This window comes from Myiozetetes cayanensis, unplaced genomic scaffold (genome assembly GCF_022539395.1).
Source record: "Myiozetetes cayanensis isolate MyiCay16 unplaced genomic scaffold, myiCay2020 scf6-25, whole genome shotgun sequence".
In the NCBI taxonomy this organism is placed as follows: Eukaryota; Metazoa; Chordata; class Aves; order Passeriformes; family Tyrannidae; genus Myiozetetes; species Myiozetetes cayanensis.
The window spans coordinates 28,348,603-28,369,912 of record NW_026087853.1 but is presented as its reverse complement, the minus strand read 5'-3'; the positions used below and the strand labels follow the sequence as shown (position 1 = coordinate 28,369,912).

General features: G+C 37.6%; 1 protein-coding gene across 1 annotated transcript in view; it reads left to right on the top strand.

The window, feature by feature from the left end:
* The first annotated feature begins 6,463 nt into the window (after positions 1–6,463).
* AQR (aquarius intron-binding spliceosomal factor) overlaps positions 6,464–21,310 on the top strand; it is a 51,496-nt gene continuing 36,649 nt past the window's right edge. The window contains exons 1-13 of the mRNA XM_050334889.1: positions 6,464–6,627; positions 7,472–7,528; positions 8,352–8,392; positions 9,371–9,406; positions 10,819–10,939; positions 12,254–12,394; positions 13,932–14,000; positions 14,485–14,585; positions 15,261–15,337; positions 16,565–16,629; positions 18,518–18,634; positions 20,114–20,227; positions 20,949–21,052. Coding sequence (XP_050190846.1) covers positions 6,541–6,627; positions 7,472–7,528; positions 8,352–8,392; positions 9,371–9,406; positions 10,819–10,939; positions 12,254–12,394; positions 13,932–14,000; positions 14,485–14,585; positions 15,261–15,337; positions 16,565–16,629; positions 18,518–18,634; positions 20,114–20,227; positions 20,949–21,052 — 1,130 coding nt within the window. The 5' untranslated portion in view covers positions 6,464–6,540. The remainder of the gene's footprint in view (positions 6,628–7,471; positions 7,529–8,351; positions 8,393–9,370; positions 9,407–10,818; positions 10,940–12,253; positions 12,395–13,931; positions 14,001–14,484; positions 14,586–15,260; positions 15,338–16,564; positions 16,630–18,517; positions 18,635–20,113; positions 20,228–20,948; positions 21,053–21,310) is intronic.

Here is a 21,310-nt window from a genome sequence, read left to right as displayed (position 1 = left end):
AGCAGAGAAACTCCTATTAGTGACAATATAGGCCTACTAAATTAAGGAGAAATCTGCTAAGCCGTAAAGACACCTCAAATGCACCAGTCAATTTGAGGATAATTTTTAAGATCAAAACATGTTGGGATTTTTTCATGACAATGAGAACAACCTTGGATTAGTATCTTGGCAACCTTATTTGCCGTGGTGCACTTTATCTCATATTTATACGCTGGGTCTTAATAATAGCAGGTACTTGGGTAATGAGAATATCTTTGTAAGAATTCCCTCAGGCATTGAATAGCACGTCTGACACTAGTGCAATTAGTGGGGGAAAAATGTCCATTTGCCAATTAGCTAAAATTATTTTTTGTGTGTTATTGTAGTTAATATCATAGTAGAAGGGGTTTTTTTCAGTAAAAGGAATTACTAAAATCATTAAATTATTTTTCAGTATTACACCGTTGTGAATTTGCTGTTTTCAGTAGGTATTCTGTTTTATTGCCATTTTATCCTCTCTTAAAGCCATGACATGCTAATGGACATGTCTACCAAAAACCTAGAAAATATGGAGAAAGGCAAGGATGAAAGCTTTAGGAGACTGGAGCTAGCTCTCAGCATCTTAGAATTGCTCTGTCTCCAATTTTTATGCTGCATATCAGATACACTTCAGTTTTGTCTGCAATCTGTATTTTTTTTTCTGTATTGTGAGAAAAGATATGTAATCAAGGATCTACTTTTACAACAATGCTGCAAACAGACTCAAATTTCTATAACACTTCTCTTGCCTAGCAGAAAGGAAATTATTTTCCTTAGAATCTCATTTCAGTGATGAAGGCCCCATCTTCCTCCATCAAACAGATTTATTTAATATTAATTTTTTTCCACATAGAGACTTTATCACATAAAAGCCTCTCACAGGATTTTTAGCAAATATTTCTAGAGCTTTTCTGGCCACTGGTGTCTTAACTTCTAAATGTGGTTCTGCCTCAGTTGGTAGGAACCTAGCTAAAATTCTCTGAAAAGAATTAGAATAGCCCAGAGTCTGCTCTGACTTGAGCTGTTATCCAAATCTGAGCCCAGCAACAGAAAGCTAAGAATGACACAAAGTCTCCTACTTCACCATTTCCTTCACTAGACACACTGCTGCTATTCTGGGATATCAAAGCAGCTGGGTTGCTGAATTAACCATATTTTTCTCTAGTCATGAGCTCAGAATATCCATTGAAGTTACTGTAAGTTTTGCACAAAAATCGAGGGCAGTACATTGGCCAGAATGTGTGCTAAATAAATATTTATACACAAATCAGAATGCTACTGATGGCTTCTTTACACTTTAAAATTCTAAATATTTTAAGAAGCATCTGTTGCTAAACTGAGGCATCATTTTTGAAAGTACCCATATTTAGTGAGTGGAAGTACACATATTTAGTGAGATGAACATGGTGACAAAAGCCTTGGACTAGAAGAATGCACATAAATAAAATAGTTATAGCAACGTTACATGATGGAATTAAAGCCATAAAGAACAGGCTGAACATTTAGTTTATATGAATATTAACTGATATGAGGGATAAGCTATAACCAAAGGAATAACCCCCTGTCATTGTGCCTAAGCTTTTTATATGTTGAAGGATTCCTCTAGTCTTTTTTGAGAAGGTGTTCCAAATTTTATTTACCTGAAAGCAGGTTTAAATCAATATATTTCTTCTACAATATCAACAGGTAAGAGAGACAGGAGGTTTCAGATCTTTTTTGCTTAATGTACATATTTTCTATTTCTATGCCATTCATCCCCTCATCCCTTTCAAAAACCTATATAACTTTGCAAGAAATGTTTCAGAATATTGCATATTCATAGTCACTTTCCTTTTTGGTTAAAAGAAAAGCTTTATGTGCAAGTTTGTATATATACATGATGAGACCTGTAATTCTCTTGTGAAGATTTCTGTTCCAGAGCTTTTCAGAGGGATGCTCCTGAAAAACGTTGTGTTTATGTATAAAAGTCAACAAGCTAAGGTAAAAGCTGATTTTAAAGTGATACGTTCTTCTAAGCTTTAGAGCCTTGCTTCACAGAAAGCCTCAACAGTCTTGATCGTGCATGGAAGCTTTAGGCCTGGCTTGAAATTGTACAGATGAACCAGCAGGAAAACAACCCCTGGATGGGAGAGTGTGGAGCAGCACAAGAGTGCTGTCAGTGAGCTGGTTTTCTGTTCATCAGAGTTGTGTTAGCGTGCCCTCAGCTACAATGGAACAGTCTGCACACTGGAAAGGAGGTTTCAGTATCTTCAATTCCTCGCGTCAGGGAAACCTCTGTCACTTCTGCTCCCCTGGCCACCAGGACGGGTGGCAGTAGAGTTGTGATAGCCACCTCATTGCTCCAGGTCAAAGAGCCAGGAGTAGTCACTCCTGCTGTGCTGCAGTGACCAGGATGAGGCATATGGGGAATCATCTCTCCCTAACACAACTTAGAGGAGAACAAGTCAGTTTTCCATCAGACAAAATGCTGGTTCATAATTTTCAAGGAATCTGATGAGTGGAATGGGTAAGGTAATGCCATTTGGCACCCTGACTGCAGTGCTGGTATTTGTTACCTGCTTTGGAATAAAACTTTTACACCAGAGTTTACATAGGTGCAAGATGGTATCTGTACTCAGTCTGCATCTTAGTGCAGGGTTTATTTATGTCTAAGAAGCTGAAGGGTAAACCTCTGTGTGAAAGAGAAAAGTAAAAAGTGAAATGACATTTATATTAGAAGTATGGCCTTGCTGAATCCTAGTTTCACTGGTCATGTCTCAATAACAACCCTAAAACAATAACAAAAAAATCAATTAATATTGGAAATCTTTATTAAATAATTGTTTGGAGTTTTCATTGCTAGAAATTAATAATTTCTGTGACTCTAGGTAGAACATAAAATAATCTAAAAGATAGACAAGACAGAACACAGAATCAACTCCTGATTATCACTAGGTACTTCCAGACCTACTGAAACTGTTCAGGAGAGTATCATTGAGAAAAAAGCAGTGGCCAGCTTACTGATGACCTTGGCTTACACAGTTTGCAAAGAGAAGGAGAAAAGCATATTTTTCTTAGCTACAATAGTATAGAAGGGCAAGCATCCAAAACAAGACGACCTAATTAACCAAGAAAGCAGCATAGAATATAAATTGACCAGGACTAGGTATGCAGCCTACAAATTAATAGTCTTGAAAGCTGTATCTACTCAAATGTGTGACTTTTAAATAATACATGTCTTCATGAATGAATTAACAGATTTTTGAAAGGAATATTTTATTTTCTTGACATGTTAAGTCAATGAGCACAGAAAGATGGAGAACTTCAGAGAAGACTGTAAGGGTGACAGGGTACAGGGTATTATTTTTTCTCAACTACAAAGGAGTTTGGGGTTGAAAATGTCAGATGTGCCTCCACTCTGGGGGAAAGTGAGCATAGGAATTCAAGAGACCAGTCTTAACAGACAGTTGTGAGCTGGGGTCAGTCACAGATGGGGACATAGGGACAACAGTGGGTGTCATTATACCTGGTCTAACCACAACTCTTTAAAGGTTGCCCTGCTCTTCAGGCTTGAATGTGATGTATTTTTCCAAATCACTAATTTAACTTTTGCTATTCATTTGTAGTCCTACTGTCCCAGAACTCTCTAACTAAACAATATGCTTTATAGAGAAAAATTTAATGCATTAAATATAGGGAGGGGATCTTTATCACTTTATTTGACATTGTCATTTAGGGATGTAATCATATTGCCTAATATTAGGCATCTGATATTAGTTTTTGATATCAGAAGCTCCTTCAGCAAATGAGAGTACTTAAATTAGTTCTGATCTGTGCTCTGGAACGACCTCTGTTGCCACATTGACTGGATTGAGTGTAGTGAAGTTTAAGAAAACCGATCTCTTCATGGGGACACCCAAGTGCCAGAAGATATGTAAACATGGATTCCTTCTTGAGCTTTTGTAGCTTTGATAAAATATGGAAATTTGCAGGTTTTGACACATGCCTGATGATCTATCATAAGCAGAAGCCAGAAGGTTTAGGTTGGCCTTGCAAGGCTGTTCTAGAAAATTTACCAAGTCCAAAATACACTTGCCTCTGCTGATTGTCCATCTTAAAATCAAGGCTCCTATCTGAAAGCCAATTTCAGAAGCTTTCCTATTTTCAGCCCATATTTATAGGTAATATTTATAGGACATTTCCTTTTCTTTTGATAGTTCCTTTCCTGTCATTTATCCCTCTAGATTACTTATGGATAGCAAAGAGTACTCTCAATTTTTTTGTTTGCCAAACTGACAAATATAAGCCATGTATGTTGATTTCTGAGGCAGGCAAAAAAACCTAAGTGTGGAAGGCAACTTGGGGAGGACACTGTAGGCAGTATTATCAGCTAAAATGCAGCAACATGCTAATATGGCTCAACCAGCCAGCTCAGGTGAATTTTACTTGTATTTTCTACAGCTGTCCATGGATGTAAGTGCTAGCAGCTGTACTAGGTGGTGGAGAAAGGGCAGACACTAAAAGGTATAGCTGTATTTGCATAGATTTTGATTAGTCTAAGTCAGTCACAAGCTACAATCTCTAAGCTGTTTAAGCTGAAGCATCTTAATGCACTGGTTTTTTAATATCAAAATTTAAGTGTCAGATGGAGTACCTTGGTTCAAATGTATTTTAAGTGCTTTGCATTTATGTATTTTTCATCAAATATAGATCTCTGAAGGGTTCAATAACTAGACAAGACCATGTTCAATCCTTGTTATTTATAGAATTTTTTACTGGTACTTTTGTAACTTTTGGGTTTACTAGTTTTCATGCAGAAAACGTAAATTTTCAGGCTCTTCTAAAATAAAGGCATGTGGTAGGCCTGTTTATTTGAATGCAGCAATTGTCTGATTCTATTCAATGTACTGTCATTACTTTTCCCATTCCCATTGTACATTCTAATTCAGCTTCAAAAAGAATATTTAGTTTAACTTCTGCTTGAAGAAATGAAATGGAGATCACCTTGATAGCAAAACAAAGGAGGTCATATTCAAAGAGACTTCAATAGGATCTGCCTGGAAGTTTAAAGTACTCAAGTGGCAGGTGCTGGATAATGAGCCCAGAAACAAAGCACCATGACCTCCCTAGGGAGTCTGTTAATTTCCTCCTTAATTAATCTGTTTACCAAATACAATAAGTTACTGCAAGCCATTCTAAAGCATTACCAAACTTCTGACTTCTGTGACCGTGCAGTTTGTCCCTTGTACCTTTGCCTTTCCTCCAGAGAATTATGGGTGTCTGGATTGGACAGGGTGCACCTGAGCCATGTTCAGGTCGTGGTGGTAATTGTTTGATGTTAGAGAGTGTGTTTTTCCCATGTTAGGATGGAGAGAAACCTGTGCCCTAAGTCATACATAGAACAAAAGGAGACCCCCTAAGTGAATTTACTGAGCATTGGAAGGATGAGTGTGGCAGCAATTTGGTGTGTTGACTGTCTCCCTCTTAACAGTATGAGGTTCAACAAGACCAGGTAGTGGGTCTTGCACTTTGGCCACAACAACCTCCTGCAGCGCTACAGGCTGGGCACAGAGTGGCTGGAGAGCAGCCAGGTAGAAAGGGACCTGGGGGTACTGATTGACAGGAGGCTGAACATGAGCCAGCAGTGTGCCCAGGTGGCCAAGAAGGCCAATGGCATCCTGGCCTGCATCAGGAACGGTGTGGCCAGCAGGAGCAGGGAAGTGATCCTTCCCCTGTACTCAGCGCTGGTGAGGCCACACCTGGAGTATTGTGTTCAGTTCTGGGCCCCTCAGTTCAGGAAGGATACTGAGGTGCTGAAGCAGGTCCAGAGAAGAGCAACCAGGCTGGTGAAGGGACTGGAGCAGAGGCCCTGTGAGGAGAGGCTGAGGGAGCTGGGGCTGTTTAGCCTGGAGAGAAAGGGGCTCAGGGGAGACATTATTGCTCCTTACAACTACCTGAAAGGAGGTTGTAGCCAAGTGAGTATTGGTCTCTTCTCCCAGGCAACCAGCAAGAGGGAACAGTCTTTGCTGTGCCAGGGGAGGTTTGGGTTAAACATTAGGAAGCAGTTCTTTACAGAGAGAGTGACTGGGCATTGGAATGGGCTGCCCAGGGAGGTGGTGGAGTCACCTTCCCCGGAGGTGCTTGAGAAGAGACTGGATGTGACATTTAATGCCATAGTGTGGTTGACAAGGTGGGGTTAGCTCATAGTTTGGACTCGACGATCTCAGAGGTCCTTTCCTACCTGGTTGATTCTGTGATTCTGTTTTTTTTACCGCAGCCTTTCTGCATTTACAAGCTCCTCAAGTCGCTCGGTCGGCAGTGCCGGGGAAGGGGCGGCAGTGCCGGGGAAGGGGCGGCAGTGCCGGGGAAGGAGCAGCAGGTGGCGCCGCCGCCGCCCGCCCGCCCCACGGCCGCTCCAGCGCCCGTGGCCCCGGAAGCGCTCCCGGCTCCGCTGCTCCCGGCCGGAGATCCCGCCCTCGGCCTGGCCCGGGCTGGAAGCGCCGGCTACGGCGGCCTTTGCCGGGCGGCTCCAGCGGCGTCCCCATGGCGGCCACGGCGGCGTCCTCGGCCCCGCCGAAGAAGATCGTGGCGCCCACGGTGTCGCAGATCAACGCGGAGTACGTGACACAGGTAGGGCCGCCTCTCCCGCGGCGGGACCGGGCGATGGAAGGGCGGTGTTTAAATAGCCTTTGTAGGCCGTGGGTGTTGGGGAGAGGGTTTGTTCTGTTGTAAGTGGTGAGAGGGGTAACTGTGTTATGTACGAGGGGATATTTCCCCCCAGCGCTTCCAGACTAGGGAGATTTACAAAGCAGCACTACAAAATGCATCGTGCGCTACTATAAGGCATGTTTTAACACGTGAAAAGTTGCTGAGAATTTCTTGTTGCTGAACGTTTTAAGTGATTTTCTACAAGTCTTTTTGTTTGTTTGTTTGTTTGTTTTTCTTTCCCCGTGGAAGTTTGCTTTCCTTCCTGTTCCAGAGCATAAAGGAGGTTGAATAAAGTTGGAAAGGAAGCTCTTGTTACCGCAGCTCAGGAGTCTTGTAGAAGTGATAGCTGCAGCAAATAGCGTTAAAGTATTAGACTTTTATACATAGCCTCTAGTTACTTGTCAGGTTCCTCAATGGAAGCATAATCACTTGAAACCTGGGATTCAGAGTCTCTGAAAGATCATATTGTATTTTTGCTTTGTATTTTTGTTAGAAGTAACTTAAGAGTAAAAACTGTTTAGTACATAGCAGTCTGTGCATCTGAAATTTTTCCAGAGAATTGCACCTCTCTTGGAAAAGTTTTAGGCATAAAATCTTAAATTGTTGAAAAACATTGCTGTTAGAAAACATAATTTTGTTACCTGTGGTTACCATAAGTTGAAATTAACCTGAAATAAAGTTTTGGGATTAATTGTGTTGTAGAGATATCATGTTACTAAAACTGAAAATATATATATTTAACCTTTTTTGTTTTTTTCTCATGCAGTTAGCAAATAAATATTGGGCTCCACATGTGAAGAAAACATTGTCTTTTGATTTAAAGGTAATTACTTCAATTGGAACTTTGTTGGGGTGTAAAAGAATGAGAATCAACCCTTTTTTGATGTGCCAATGTCCAATGGTCTTTATTTTATGTAAAAGTATAGGACACTGCTTGGAAGATCAACAGTTGCTTAAGACACTAATTTTTTATGTATTTGCAGCTTATAAATGTAGGCACCATTAGGAAGGTGTGCTGTAGCAGTGCAGTTCTTTTACATGCTGTTTGTTCAATTTATTTTGGCCAAGAACTTATGGGGGCAAAAGATTTTTGAGTGTCTCCTTTGAGGTGAAAAGATACTTGAGTGAATACTGCTTTTAGGAATCAAAGAAGGGTGAAAGATGCAGATATTGCTGAACTGTGTACTTTATACCAGCTCTCTTTGGAAAGCTTCAATCAGGCAACTTTAGTGCTGTTGTGGTGGATACGTGCACTTTGAATGTTTAAAGCTAGGCACAATGTGTTTGGTTTTGTGTAGTGCAGAATACCTAAATGTTAGGTTTCTTTTCCTTGTGGATGTTTGCCTAAATCTCCCTTTTCAGCCTCAGTTTACTCAGTCTCTTCGTAGTATTTGTGATAAAATTTGCCTGTGATTGTTGGAACTAGGATGTACATAAGCAGCTGAACTGCATCTCTGTGTCATGTGATGTCAAAATGTGCCTTTTGCAACTGATAGTGCAGATTCTTTCGTTCTTGTTGGAAAAGCTTGTCAAAAGTATTTTAGTAGCTGTAAGCAGAGTGTAACAAATTCAGAGTAAGATGTCTTAATGCATTTTTAGTCACTTTATTCAGTATATAAAATTCTCTTAAATATTCTTTCCCATAGGTCATTGAAGATGTATATACAAAAGAAATTGTCAGGTCAAAGTAAGTACACACCAGTCTCTTTCTATTATTGGCAACCATTCCAACATTATCTGTATTGAAGTGGCTTCATAGAATATTTTAAAACTCATCTACATGTTGAAAGGAGATGAAAATTACTTAAGGGCATTTAAGTAACTTAATCATTATGGTATTTCAAAGTCTGAATGTGGTAAAAAGAAATTTCCTAAACTGATAATTCTTAAATGTGATGGTTGGACATACTATTATTCAGTTCCTTTAGTGGTAGTCTGTTTTATGTTGGTTTTGTTGTGATGATTATAGACGGCTGATCCACTCTTTTATCACTAAGGAAAGTAAAGAAAAAAAACAATATTGAGGAGTGTGCTGCCTCTAGCTTTCTACTCTTTTCCTGGTTGCTGTTAACAGGTTTTTAAAGGGCAAGTCTAATTTCTAGTTGTACTGTTAGATGGGGGAGACAAAGAATCCAGAATAAACTACATTTTACAGCTGTGTAAAAAGAGTTGTACCTGTAGCTGGAGCTTTCAGAAGTTTGAGCTCTGAAAATAATTCCCTGTATTATTCCTTTCTGAAAGTAAGTTAAAAATATGCAATCAGAGCAATCTTCAGTTTCAAGTCACTAAGAAGAAATACCATTATGAACTGATTAAATATATAACTGTAGTTTTCCAGAAGACACTCTCTTTTAGCAATTTGTATCTTCAAGGTTATTGGAAGTGGTGTCATCATATTTAAAGGACCTGCATGAATTTTTTTAAATGTGAATTTAATTGCTTAATGAATCTGCATGAGCTTTAGCTTCCACAGCGTTACAGCAGTTGCTTCTGCATTCAGGTGGTTGCTATTGCATGGGAACAGCAGGGCAGAAGTAATTCCTGGGTGTTTCTACAATCTTCCTTATGTAATGAAATAAGGAAAAATATAGCCATTTGCCATGTAGCTTAGATGTGTATGGGAGGCTTTCTTTCCTGTGTTAATTGGTTATTTTTGCCTTTTTAGGTTTGCAATTAGAAAGATAATGCTTCTTGAATTCAGGTAAGCTAATAGCAGTGAAACTTTGCTTTATTTTTTTGTAGCAACCTGTAAAGGTGAGAAGCAAATGCAGGTCAGTAAGTCAGTTTGAAGGTAGTATAATCACTTGTTCCTACTTCATAAGGCCTTGAACTGTGTACTGAGGAAAATTAAGAGAGGAGAGCTTAGTTTAAAGGAGAAATAGTTCATAAATTTAAGTAACATATCAGAGTATCTTAGTTCATGATTCTTAATTTCTAGTGTAAGTGAGGCATCAAGGAAGAGAGTATGAATGAAATAAGTGAAAAACTTGGGTCTGTAATTTGGAATGTGTCATTTAGCCTTAAATCAGAACTCATTGAAGTCAGAGGAAGTTTTTGGTTTAAGTCTTGTACTATGAAGGCAGAAGTGAATTGTGCTGCAGCAGCATCACTAACATTTTCTTCATTTGAAAAGAAATGGAAATCTGTTTAAACAGTAGTTTACAACTACTTCAGACTTTCCTGGAAGAACTTAGAGTATGTCCAAAATGATGTAAAATAAATATTTACAAGATGTACATATTTAAAACCACAATGTTTAATGTTCTGTTTGGGTCTTTCTTAAGAACAAATACAGTGAGATGGTTTTTGATTGAGGTAGATTCTTTGTTTCAAAAGGCTGAAATATATAAGTAGAGCCACTAACTACCAAAGTAGGATAAACTTCCCTCTGTTTCCTGCTTCTTAATTAGAAAAGTCTCAGAAGAGAAAATGTAAATTGTGTTTTGGGGCTTGACATAACAAATGGCATGCCAATGGCATGCCGGTGGCATGACTTCTGGAATTAGTATCTTAGCAGTAGCATGGAGTTAGAGTTTGTTATCCTTTCTGTGAACATTCTTAATGTTATCAGCCCCTAACATAACTTTAGTACTTTCTGGTTTATAGCCCCCTCCACTGCCATTTGTCCTGTCACTTTCTCTCTTCGCCCTCTGTGCCCACTGTGTGTCTGTTAAGCTCTTCTGTCTTTACCCATGAGATTTTTTTTCTTTTTATATGATTATACAGTAGTTGTTCTTTGCATCTTATGCTCAGAAATTCTGTGTGTGACATTGTTTAGACAAGTGAAGTTTTTCTTTTTTATTCTTCTTTCGGAAAATCAACCCAAAGTCATGGTATGACTTTGTAAGAAGCTGTGGCTACTTGTTGCACTTGACAACCCTCTGATGAATGTGTCTTCCTGATAAGAAACTCATCTGTCTCTTTTGGCTGTTACTGAGTCTTAACAAGTTTTGCTTCAGTGACTTAGATGAGAGATAACTTGAGGAACTACTCAACAAACTATGAAGATGGCTTTAAGGAGGCAGAAAAAACCTTTGGATAACTGCTCTTTTAAATGAGTGACAGATTATGTGGGTGGCAGCAACTAATGAAATACTCTTTGTCTCTTCACAGTCAGTACCTTGAAAATTACTTATGGATGAATTATTCTCCAGAGGTGTCCAGTAAGGCATATTTAATGTCAATCTGCTGTATGGTGAATGAGAAGTTCAGAGAGAATGTCCCTGCGTGGGAGGTAACTGATTTCAATTACTGCTGGAATTGACTTTGATCTGCAAGTTGCAGCTTTTGCGGTGTGCTCACTTGTAATGACAGTAGGTGGCAGATCTTGTAGCGTTAAAAGGAGATGGTGCCTCAGCTGGAGTATCTCATATGCTGTTTTAAACTGTATGTTCTTTTTGGAGAAAGGACTGGACAGATGAAAAATAACTTGATTCCTCCCAGTGCACAAGTCCTTTATTGTACTAGGAGATGCCGTACATTATCACCAGCATTTGGTTTTTTGACACTTAACAAAAGTTGGGTATTTACAGAGAAGTTCTTGCTCTTATATGGAAAGAAAAAAAAAGGATTTTTTAAATCTATGGATATAAGAAGGCACCACTGGAACATATTCTCCAATGTCATACTTAAAACCTGTGAATGCATTTTTTTAGCTTTTTTTGCGTTATACTAAAATGATCTCTTATTCTGCTCTTGTGTAGACTACTTGGTTGTTTATTTGTTGGGTTTTGGTGTTTGTTTGGTTTTTTGTTTGTTTGTTTGTTTTAATAATAGGTTTAGAAATGTTTTTGTTTCTACAAACAGTCCATCTCTCACAAACCACCTCAACAATGTGAGCCTAGTTAGACGTGGTATGGAAGTGTTATTTCAGAAGCACATTTACTTCAGTACTAGTGCCACTACTTCAGTGCTGGCAAAGCACAAAGGATTACTAACTGGCTCATATGATGTCTGTCTTTTTTTGTTCTGGCATATGTCCTAGATGCAGAGTGACAGGTGTGTGTTACCTTTCAAGCACCTTAGTTAAATTTATCTGGTACATGGCTGCCCTTGTAAAGAAACTGTTTTGTCTTGCTGATTATTTAGTTTACCTTTTTCCTTCTGAGGCAGCTGAATGGAAGTTCCATTAAATAAAACTCTAGTGGTTTTTACCTGCTCACTTTTTGTAGATCACTTAGAGCTGCCATAGTTTTAGCCAAAATCTACTGATTGTCTTATAACCTGGGACATTTTACGGTATTTCTGTGCAGTCACCAATTGAACATTCCCACGACACAATCCACTCTACTTGTGCTTCTTGTTCAGTTTGTCCTGTGCATCACCTGTGTGAGACTATGCAGAAAGTGTAGTGTGAGTATCCCGAGTCTGGAGGATGTCATTAGTCTGTTTTGCTTGTGCTGCCTGGTCAGAATAAATGAAAAGAGGAAAACAAATCCATTCTTTTATAGATTTAAATGGATTTAGGGAACTTAAGCTATATTATGTGAAAAGACTGAAATTATTTGTATCAATCTGACTCAAAATCGACTTCCTCTTCTATTCCTAGACATTCAAAAAAAAGCCAGAACACTTTCCTTTCTTTTTCAAACGCATACTGGAAGCATTGCTGGTTGAAAATGAGAGTGAGTACTCTCTGCATGAACAGACAGTCCTGCTGCTTTTCCTTGATCACTGCTTCAATAGTTTGGTATGTTAAAAGTAACTTCCAGTGTATTTATGCTGTTCTGTGTTAATAGCAGTTTGAGCAATTTCTTCTTACGAGGCAGATGAAACAAAAGGGGGCTTTTACCTGTTGTTTTGACTCATACTTTATCTCTGTCATCACCTTTGCTTTTCTCTAACACAAGGTCATTGAAGAAATTGAAGCATCGGACTTAGACAGTTTAGAGGCACAATTGAATATAAATTTTCATGTTAAAAATGGTGCTTAAAAAATTATATATTTATATTTGTAAAGTTACTTTACACTTAAAGCAGATGACTTACTATTTGCTCTTTCTGTTTTGCCTGGGAGATTGCACAAAAATTATTTCCATTGTCTATTGAGAAAGACTGTGTTTTTCACTTTTGAAACCAGACTTACATAATATTTCTATCTGTATTTCTCCTGAGTTAGTTTTAAGAAAGCATTGGACCAATTTGTGTTCTCAATCTATAGTTAAAAAAGCTTTAAAGATCCTAAATAGCAAGCAGGGAGAATAATTTATAATTATCTGTTGTATGAAGCAGTGCTCTGTAACCTCTCTTGCTACTGGACTTTTCTTTACTTACATTGCATATGGGATGTATTATTCAAAGTCGGGGTCTGCACAAATAAGAACAAAATTCTCGCAGACAAAACGATTTAGAAAGTTAATTATTTGATTTTGGAATTAGGAATGGTTATGGGAGGCAGTAATCATCCTGAACTTTTTGTGTAAAGTTTTTTGAGGTAATATTTTTCTGTAGTGTCCATGGTACAATGCATCTGCATTTTAAATAGTATGATAGTGACTCTGGAATCCTTCTCGTAGAGCACATTTCTCATATAACATGATAGAGAGGCCAGTGAAAAAGTGCTTGTAAAAACCCCACTGCTATTACAAGCTGCCCTTATTTGTGAAAGGCAGAACGGAATAGTCACAGCAGTGTTCTAAGTGAAGAGCACTGAAGTTTGAAATTTCAGAATGCTGAAAATGGAGTATTTGTCCATGAAAATATACTTAAGATGTTAATGGAAGTTTTTCAGCAGTTTAGGAAACAAGGAAAACTTTGTGGATGCAGATCACAGGCAGAGTTGGAGAGAGCACATTTGAACTGACAGAGAAAATTATCTATTTCAGATAATGGGAAAAGTGTAGATGAAGTGAGAGAAACTTGTTAAATTAAGGGTCTTAGGAGAGAAAGTATAGAATAAAAACAAGTAGAGAAGACACAGTAGGAAAACAGTTCAAGAATAAGAATTGACTGAAGAAGGAATATCACTTCTCGACAGCTTCTGTGCTAAAACTACTTGCACAGATTGGACCCCTGCTGAAGTATTACGAACTGACAGACTCCATGAAAAGAACCTCAGCTATAAAGGTGTTACTGGGTAGTGCAGTTTCCTGTTAGGAAATTGTGAAGTCTAAGAGAACAACTTAGTTTTGTCAGATGGTAATGTAACGTTGATTTATTTTGTAAGACAGGTACATCAGAAAACAAGAATTTTAAAAAAGCATTTTTTGTCTTTAACTTTCTAACAGGAAGTGGATTTGATCAGAGGTCAGGTGCAGCAGCTCATTTCCTTACCGATGTGGATGGCTCTACAACCTGTAAGCATAACTCTGTAAACTTACAGAGCAGTCTTCTAGGCATTATCCAAGTCTTATAAAGTGAATTCTTATGGAATACTGTTAAAGAATTCTAATATTTACAGCATTGTTATGGAATTACATTTTTATGTGCTTTGTAAAATTCTTCTTTGTTTGTTGCCAATTTCCATGTAATAATAATTATTATGTAGTTTTTATTAAAACTAAGCCTTTTTGCTTATAGCTTCTTCACACTATAGTTTGTAGACAAGGCCATGAGGACACAGGGACTAGGCAATGGAGCTGACATCTAGCCATAGCTAGACTCTGTGTAGCAGTATTACATTCTTGTTTTAGAATTATGCTTATTGAGAATAGTCTGAGACAGCTATTTATTTCAGTTTTGTATGTATTTTTTTCTTTTTTAATGAAAAGACTGGATTGTATTTTTATCTCTCATGAAAACAAGGATTCTTGGTGACTGAATAACATTTTAACATTTCAGAATCGACTGGAACATGAGCTGAAAAAGACACCAAAACTAAGAAAATTCTGGAATCTAATTAAGAAAAATGATGCAAAAATGGATGAAGAGGCAAGAATGCAGTATGTTACAGAAACACTTTTTTCCTGTTAAATCCAAAGCCCTTATTGCTTTCACTGTGTTTTAGCTAAAATAAATTGTTTCAGTAAAAAAGTTGTTTTAAAAAGTGTGAAGATGGCAAAGAAGGATTGATCATATATGGTCTCTTGAAAGCTGTTTTGTTTTCAGTAGTCTTTATGCAAAATGCTGTTACAGATCCTTGTATTTTCTTTGATTAGTGAATTTGTGATACCAAATCTAAGAGCTATTGGATGAAAACATAAAAGAATATTCATGTAGTTACTCATTTTTGTCCATGACCTTTAGCAAATGTTTCTCTTCTAAGCATATAGCTTATGGAAATATTTGAATAAATCTGCATGTATCTCACCAAAATTAAATGTTCCAATGGTTTTTTGTTGCGATGCAGTAAGGTGTAGGTGGTGACAAAGTTCTCTTTGACACAGTAAGAAGCATGGGTTGTTAATCAGTTCTGTGCCTAAAAATGTAGGCTGCTCTTCTGTCTACCTGAGTGCAGAGAGAAAAGTTACCATCTAAACAGTTTAAGTGTGTTTCAAAGCAACCTGCTACCATTGTATAAATTTTGAAGCAGCTAACTTTGTATTAGTGAAAGCTACAATGTATTTCTAGTCTACATATAAGGAGTATTAATTCTTTTGTCCTATGTCTGATTTTAGAGCGTATCGGGAGAGAAGATTTCTTTCACAACTCATTCAGAAATTCATTTCTGTGCTGAAGACGATACCTGTCTCAGGTAACTGTGGTTCGTGTGTTACTTTGTTGTCTGGTAATCTCTAAATTCTTTTCTGTTGCTGAAGTCCTTAGGATATCAACCTGAGGTTGGAGACCTTATTCAGATGGAGTTTTAGTGAAATATATGCCTGCCTGCATGGATTTCATATCAAAATTAGTGTTCAAATCTGTATATACTTTAAAAGTGAAATAGCAGAAAGCTTCTTTAAACGTCCTTCTGTTCAGTATGGACCTAGTAAAAACAGTATTTCTGGGAACTGATATTCCTTATTGTATGCTCAGAGCATTAAAGCATTTCATACATACTTAGATACCTTTTTAAATAGGTGATATAAATGCATATGATAAGTCTCTGTTCTGTAAGTACTGTTGATTTACAGTAAGAACAAAAGCCTAAGTGAAGTGAAATTCTGTAAGATTTGACTGCATTTGATTTATAAGTCATTGTGACAAGCAAAATTATATGCTCACCTGATTTAGAAAGGAAAAGTGTTTGCATATGAAGGTGTTAGCCTTTTAACAAAACAGGGTTATTATGCTCTAAGCACAGCACAGTTTGGGTGAAATCACTTCCCAGAGTTCTGCTTTTGCTGTTAAACTCTTGGCAAACTTCAACTCTTACCTGAGCTGTAAGAGGAAATTTTGTGTGTTGTGGCTTCCTCAGAAAGGATACTTATCCCTCTGCTTTCCTAATTGCACAAGATCTGTTTTAGGAAGATTTACTTTAACAGTTCTTTGGAGGCTTTAGGAATTAGGTAGTTGTTAGAGCAGACCTGGTGTGTGTTGTGACACGATTCTGAAGGCCTCTTAGTAGTCACCACTGAGTACCTTTGAAGATGGTCAAGGCCTTTTGCACACATCTTGATTGCAACTTTTAAATGTGTATTTTTGAGTACCCAGCCTTAAAAGTTCTTAACAAGCTTAATGGGCCATTGATATCCTGTGAAAGAATGCATTTTTGCATGTGGTGTGTGAGGTTTTCTCAAAGTTGATAAAATCACTCCTGAAACTCTGGTTCTATTCCTCTCTTTCATTGCTATATCCACAAGAATTTTGAATATAAGAGAGGGTTGTTTCAGAAAGAGAAGAATGTGTTAGTTAGCTTTTAAAAAGATTAAAAAGTTAATACTGTTCTATTTGTAGCACTTATTACATTTTTGAAGAATAGTTCAAGTGCAAATATATCGTGGTGTGGATTAACTTTTAAAAAATTGTTTCTTCTATCTAGGTCCAATTTCTATGGACAAAGTTCATTATTGTGAAAGGTTTATTGAACTCATGCTAGACCTCGAGGTGAGTTATTAAATTGTTTCAACCTGTTTCCAGGTGTACTTTTCTAGGCCTTTAATGCATAAAGTCATTATTACAGCCTTATTCCCAATAGCAAGTGTTACGTCACAGCTGTGCATATGGTTCCTTAATAGTGGTTTTCCATCTATAAATAGGAGGTTGTAGCAGTGCATCTGCATTAGGAACTGACCAGTAATGTTTATAAGCCAGATGAATTATTAGACAAAACTAGGACGCTAAAGTGCTCAGTGAAGAGGATTTTGTTAATTGGAGTAGTGGTAATAATTCTGGCAATTGGTTAAAGTGTGTGATACTTTAGTCTGCTAGGAATAACTGAATTGTTCTTCCCAATCATAACATGTCAGTTAAAGTATCTTTTGTCTTGTAGGTTTAAATCCCAGAAAGGAGCAGTAGTTCTGAAATGCAAACTCTTTCTGTGTTGACTAGAGTTCATGATTAGAAGTGACAGGTCTGGTGATCGAGCTTTGTTACAGGGTCATAGGGGGCGAAGCAAAGTTTTGTGAAATTTCTCAGTGCGTACTGAGTAAGGGAGACAATTTTAAGCATCACAGTACCAGTATTAAAAATAAAAGGCATTAATTTATAGTTTCTCACATGAGTAGATATTTATTTAGAATAACTTCAACTTTAGAAGGCATTCTGAAATAAAAGAGTTTTCTGAAACAGTAGTCACAGGGAACTTAAAAATGGTTTGATCTTGTCTAACTCTTGTCTAACTGTCCTCTGTTAAATCACTTATGTAGTCTGTGCTTGTAGTTGCATTAGAATGAATAAACTAAAGCTTTTTGCTTTATATATATAATATGTATATAATATAATATGCTCTTACAGAGAAAATATGTATTTAAAGGTAAACTAAAGTCTGTCAGCAGAATGCTTAGAGGCAGTACATTTAATGTTGGTTCTTGCTAGGTATTACAGAAAGGTTAGAATTCAGACAGGTTATGAAGTCTGTATAATTGACTGGAACCAGCAAAAGTGAAATTAGATCCAAGTCTTTCTGCCTTTGTAACGTGTACTGTGTTAATGGGCTCATTTACTTATGTTGAAACCTTTTTTAGTATAGCACTGTTTCATGTTACAGTATATACACTGCCATCAAAACTTGGCGATTTGATAATTTGAAAGTAATGATTCCATGGAGAATTCTTACGGTTTTCTAGGTTTGGTTTTTTGTAATTATTGTGCAGAATAATCAACATTTTCTACTACAGACTCTTCTGTTTTCTGCATCTTAGTTCTACACACCATTTTGATGCTTTTTGGCTTTCTGAATTCAGTCTGTAGAAAGTTGTGTATTACTCTATGCTGATTAACAGTTGCAACATACAGCTTGAGCTATTTACACTGAGAAGAAATTATGACTTTTTTTTTAAGATTTGAAAAATTGGTATTCTAACTTGAGTCTTACAAAGAATAGAAGATACCATATTTAGAAGAAACAGTTTGCAGTTTTAGAAAGATAAGCTAAAAGTTAATGAAGTTAGTATAAAAACCAAGCACTGAAAACAATATTGAAGCAGTTCGACATATCTCTTGTAGCACACAGTCACATAGACACTTAGTAGTAGTATAATTGCTGTATTTAATTTCTTTTTTACTGACAGGATGAGTTTTCACTAATGGGAAGTTCGTGCCATGCTCCCAGTCACATAAAAGGCTGTATTCTTAGCAACTTACCTACATAAAACCAGTGTCTTGGCATACATAAATGCTGCTTTAAGAAGAGAACCTCTGTTAGGGTATTAGATATGCAAATAACTGTAGTGATATATCTTAATATACCTTCTTGAAATGGAAAATTCTGAAAAAACAGGATTTCTTACCTTTTGAAGAGTTGCTTGTATTAATGTGAGGTTGTTTACCACAGGCTTTGCTTCCCACACGGCGCTGGTTCAATACAGTGTTGGATGACTCCCATCTGGTTGTTCACTGTTACCTGTCTAGTCTTGCTAAAAGAGAGAAAGAGGGTCACCTCTTCTGCCAGGTGAGATACAAAGTTGTTAAAAATAACTTTTTCATGCACTGTGTTCCTGAATGCCACACTTGTTTTGTTTTATATTTATTTGTTGAAGATAGGCTTTTCTCCTGGATTCAAACTACATTTTTATTTATATCAGACAGTAGTTCTTTCTTACATTTACCTAAGTGTGTGACTACTCTTACATTTCATAGAACGATTTGGGCTGGAAGGAACCTTAAAGATGATTCACTTCCAACCCTTCTGCCATGGTCAGGGACACTTTCCATTAGACCAGGTTACTCAGAGCCCTATCCAACCTTGTCTTGAACACCTCCAGGGATGGGGCATCCACAACCTCTGTGGGCAACCTCTTCCAGTGCCTCACCACCCTCTCAATAAAAAATTTCTTCCTAGTATCTAATCTAAACCTACCCTCCTTCATCTTAACTCCATTCCCCCTTGTTCTGTCAGTACATGCCCTGTGAAAAGTCCCTCTCCAGCAGCGTTGTAGCCCCCTTTAGGTACTGTAAAGGCTTGTATAAGGTCTCTCCAGAGCCTTCTTTTCTTCAGACTGAACAGCCCCAACTCTCTCAACCTGTTGTAGGAGAGGTGCTCCAGCCCTGTAGCCAAGTCTTCTGGACTTGTTCTAACAGGTCCACATTTTTCTTGTGTTGGAGGCCCCAGAGTTGGATGCAGTACTCCAGCTGGGGTCTCACAAGAGCAGAGTAATATTTTTGGTTCTGTTCTTGAAAAGTTCTTAAAAGTACAATGTAAAAAGCAGTGCAGCTTCTCGCGTGCTTAACTGCACACATAGCAGAAGTTGTCACCAATGCATTCTTATGTTCTTCATTTTTACTTCAGACTGTTTTGTGGTGCAACTGTTTTTCACTACTGTTCTTCGTTTACTCAGTCATAGCTAGTATATTGCTTTTTATGGCAGGATCTGAAGATCTCTCCCCTTTCTTTCATGTCGGCTACTTTTCCGGCTACTTGCTGTCCCCCATCTCTGGCAGTTGTTCATTTTCTTTGAGGGTCAGTATTGATGAAACAAAAAACCAGCAGCACATCTGAATAATTTTCTTCTTCCAAGTTAAATAACCTCATTGAGAGGTAGGATGAATTTCAGAGCTGCCATCAGAGAGGGCAGGAGGGAGCAAGACTTTTCCCGTTTGGTAGCAGCAAGCCATAGGTTGGGTTCAGTGACTTAGTGAGCCTCTGGCTAGAAGACCTTAATGTGATTACTTTCACTTTCAAGTTCTAGTATATAAAAAACCCATATTGGTTGTGGACTATACTGTAATTTCTATGGCTTGCAGATGAGATACGTAACCAAAATTATTTTGTGCATCAGCCAAGTATAAAATTTACATACCACCCCTTACAGTCCCTTTCTACTAGAACTTTGAGGAGCTTTTGTGTGTGCATTTGTCCTCTTAAATTGTGGTTTTGTTTGTAGTAGAGTGTCTCTTATTGTTAATCCACTAATTTATATTGATGTCTCAGCTTTTAGATATGCTTAAATTCTACACTGGCTTTGAAATCAATGATCAGACTGGAAATGCTTTGACAGAGAATGAGATGACAACAATTCACTATGACAGAATTACTTCTCTACAGGTAGGCAGGTGATGAAGTGCTTATGGGAGGGAAAGGATTTGGTTTTGTTTTTCTAGTCTAATTTGCATCTGGAATATGCACAAGGATATTTCTCAAATCAAACCTCTTATTTTCCCTATTGAGTTACAGGAATAGTTTTATCTTACCTACCCGTCATATCGAGTGTGGTGGGTGTGACTATGACTAAATAATATGCTCTAGCAGAACATCACCACTTTGGACTTGAAGTTATCAAGATGAGCTGTGAATGCTGTAGGAACTTGCAATGGTGCAGTAGGTGGCAGCATTTCTTCAAGATCAGTGGGCATGTGGCAACAGTGGTCCCTTGTACAGAAGAGACAAAATAAATTCACATATGCTTTTCAGAACTTTTCTGTCAGTTTTAGCAAACACTTAAAAAAAATGGTTAAATTACACTTGTTCCTTGTTTTTCTAATTGCCTGTAAAGCTACGTGTCTGCTCCATTATATCTCCAGTAACAGACCTGATAGAAAGGTATGTAAGGAAAAGATACTGTGTCAGAAATCCAGGAGTAATGAATAAGTGGTGTTAAGAAAAATGGAGATTTCATTGGCTTTTCTTTTTTTGCTGGTAGTGTCTCCACAGGGTGGTACTTATTATGAATCAGAAGAAGCTATGCTTTTGTCTGAACATTTAAACTGCTACTTAATTGTTTCATTATTATGTTTACATCCAATTTTTGTGAATGGATCTTTTGTAGAGAGCAGCATTTGCACATTTCCCGGAATTATATGACTTTGCACTCTCAAATGTAGCTGCAGTAGATACTCGTGATGCACTGGTGAAGTTATTTGGACCCCTTAGGTAAGTTATCAAATTGAAACTGTAATTCTTTGTTTTCAGTATAATTTAATTTAACAAATTTCTAGCCTTTTTTCTTTCTGACTTCTTATGCATTCTCACATGACTTAATAGTTCCGAGTTGTCATGGTGCCTTTACATCTCCTGGAGTAGGGAGACAGGGAGAGTTTGAGTCCACTAGTAGTGAAAAATAACTCTATTTTTGTTCTTTCTAATTAATGTGAGAAAGAACTAATGTTCTGGAAAATAAGCTAGTTGCCT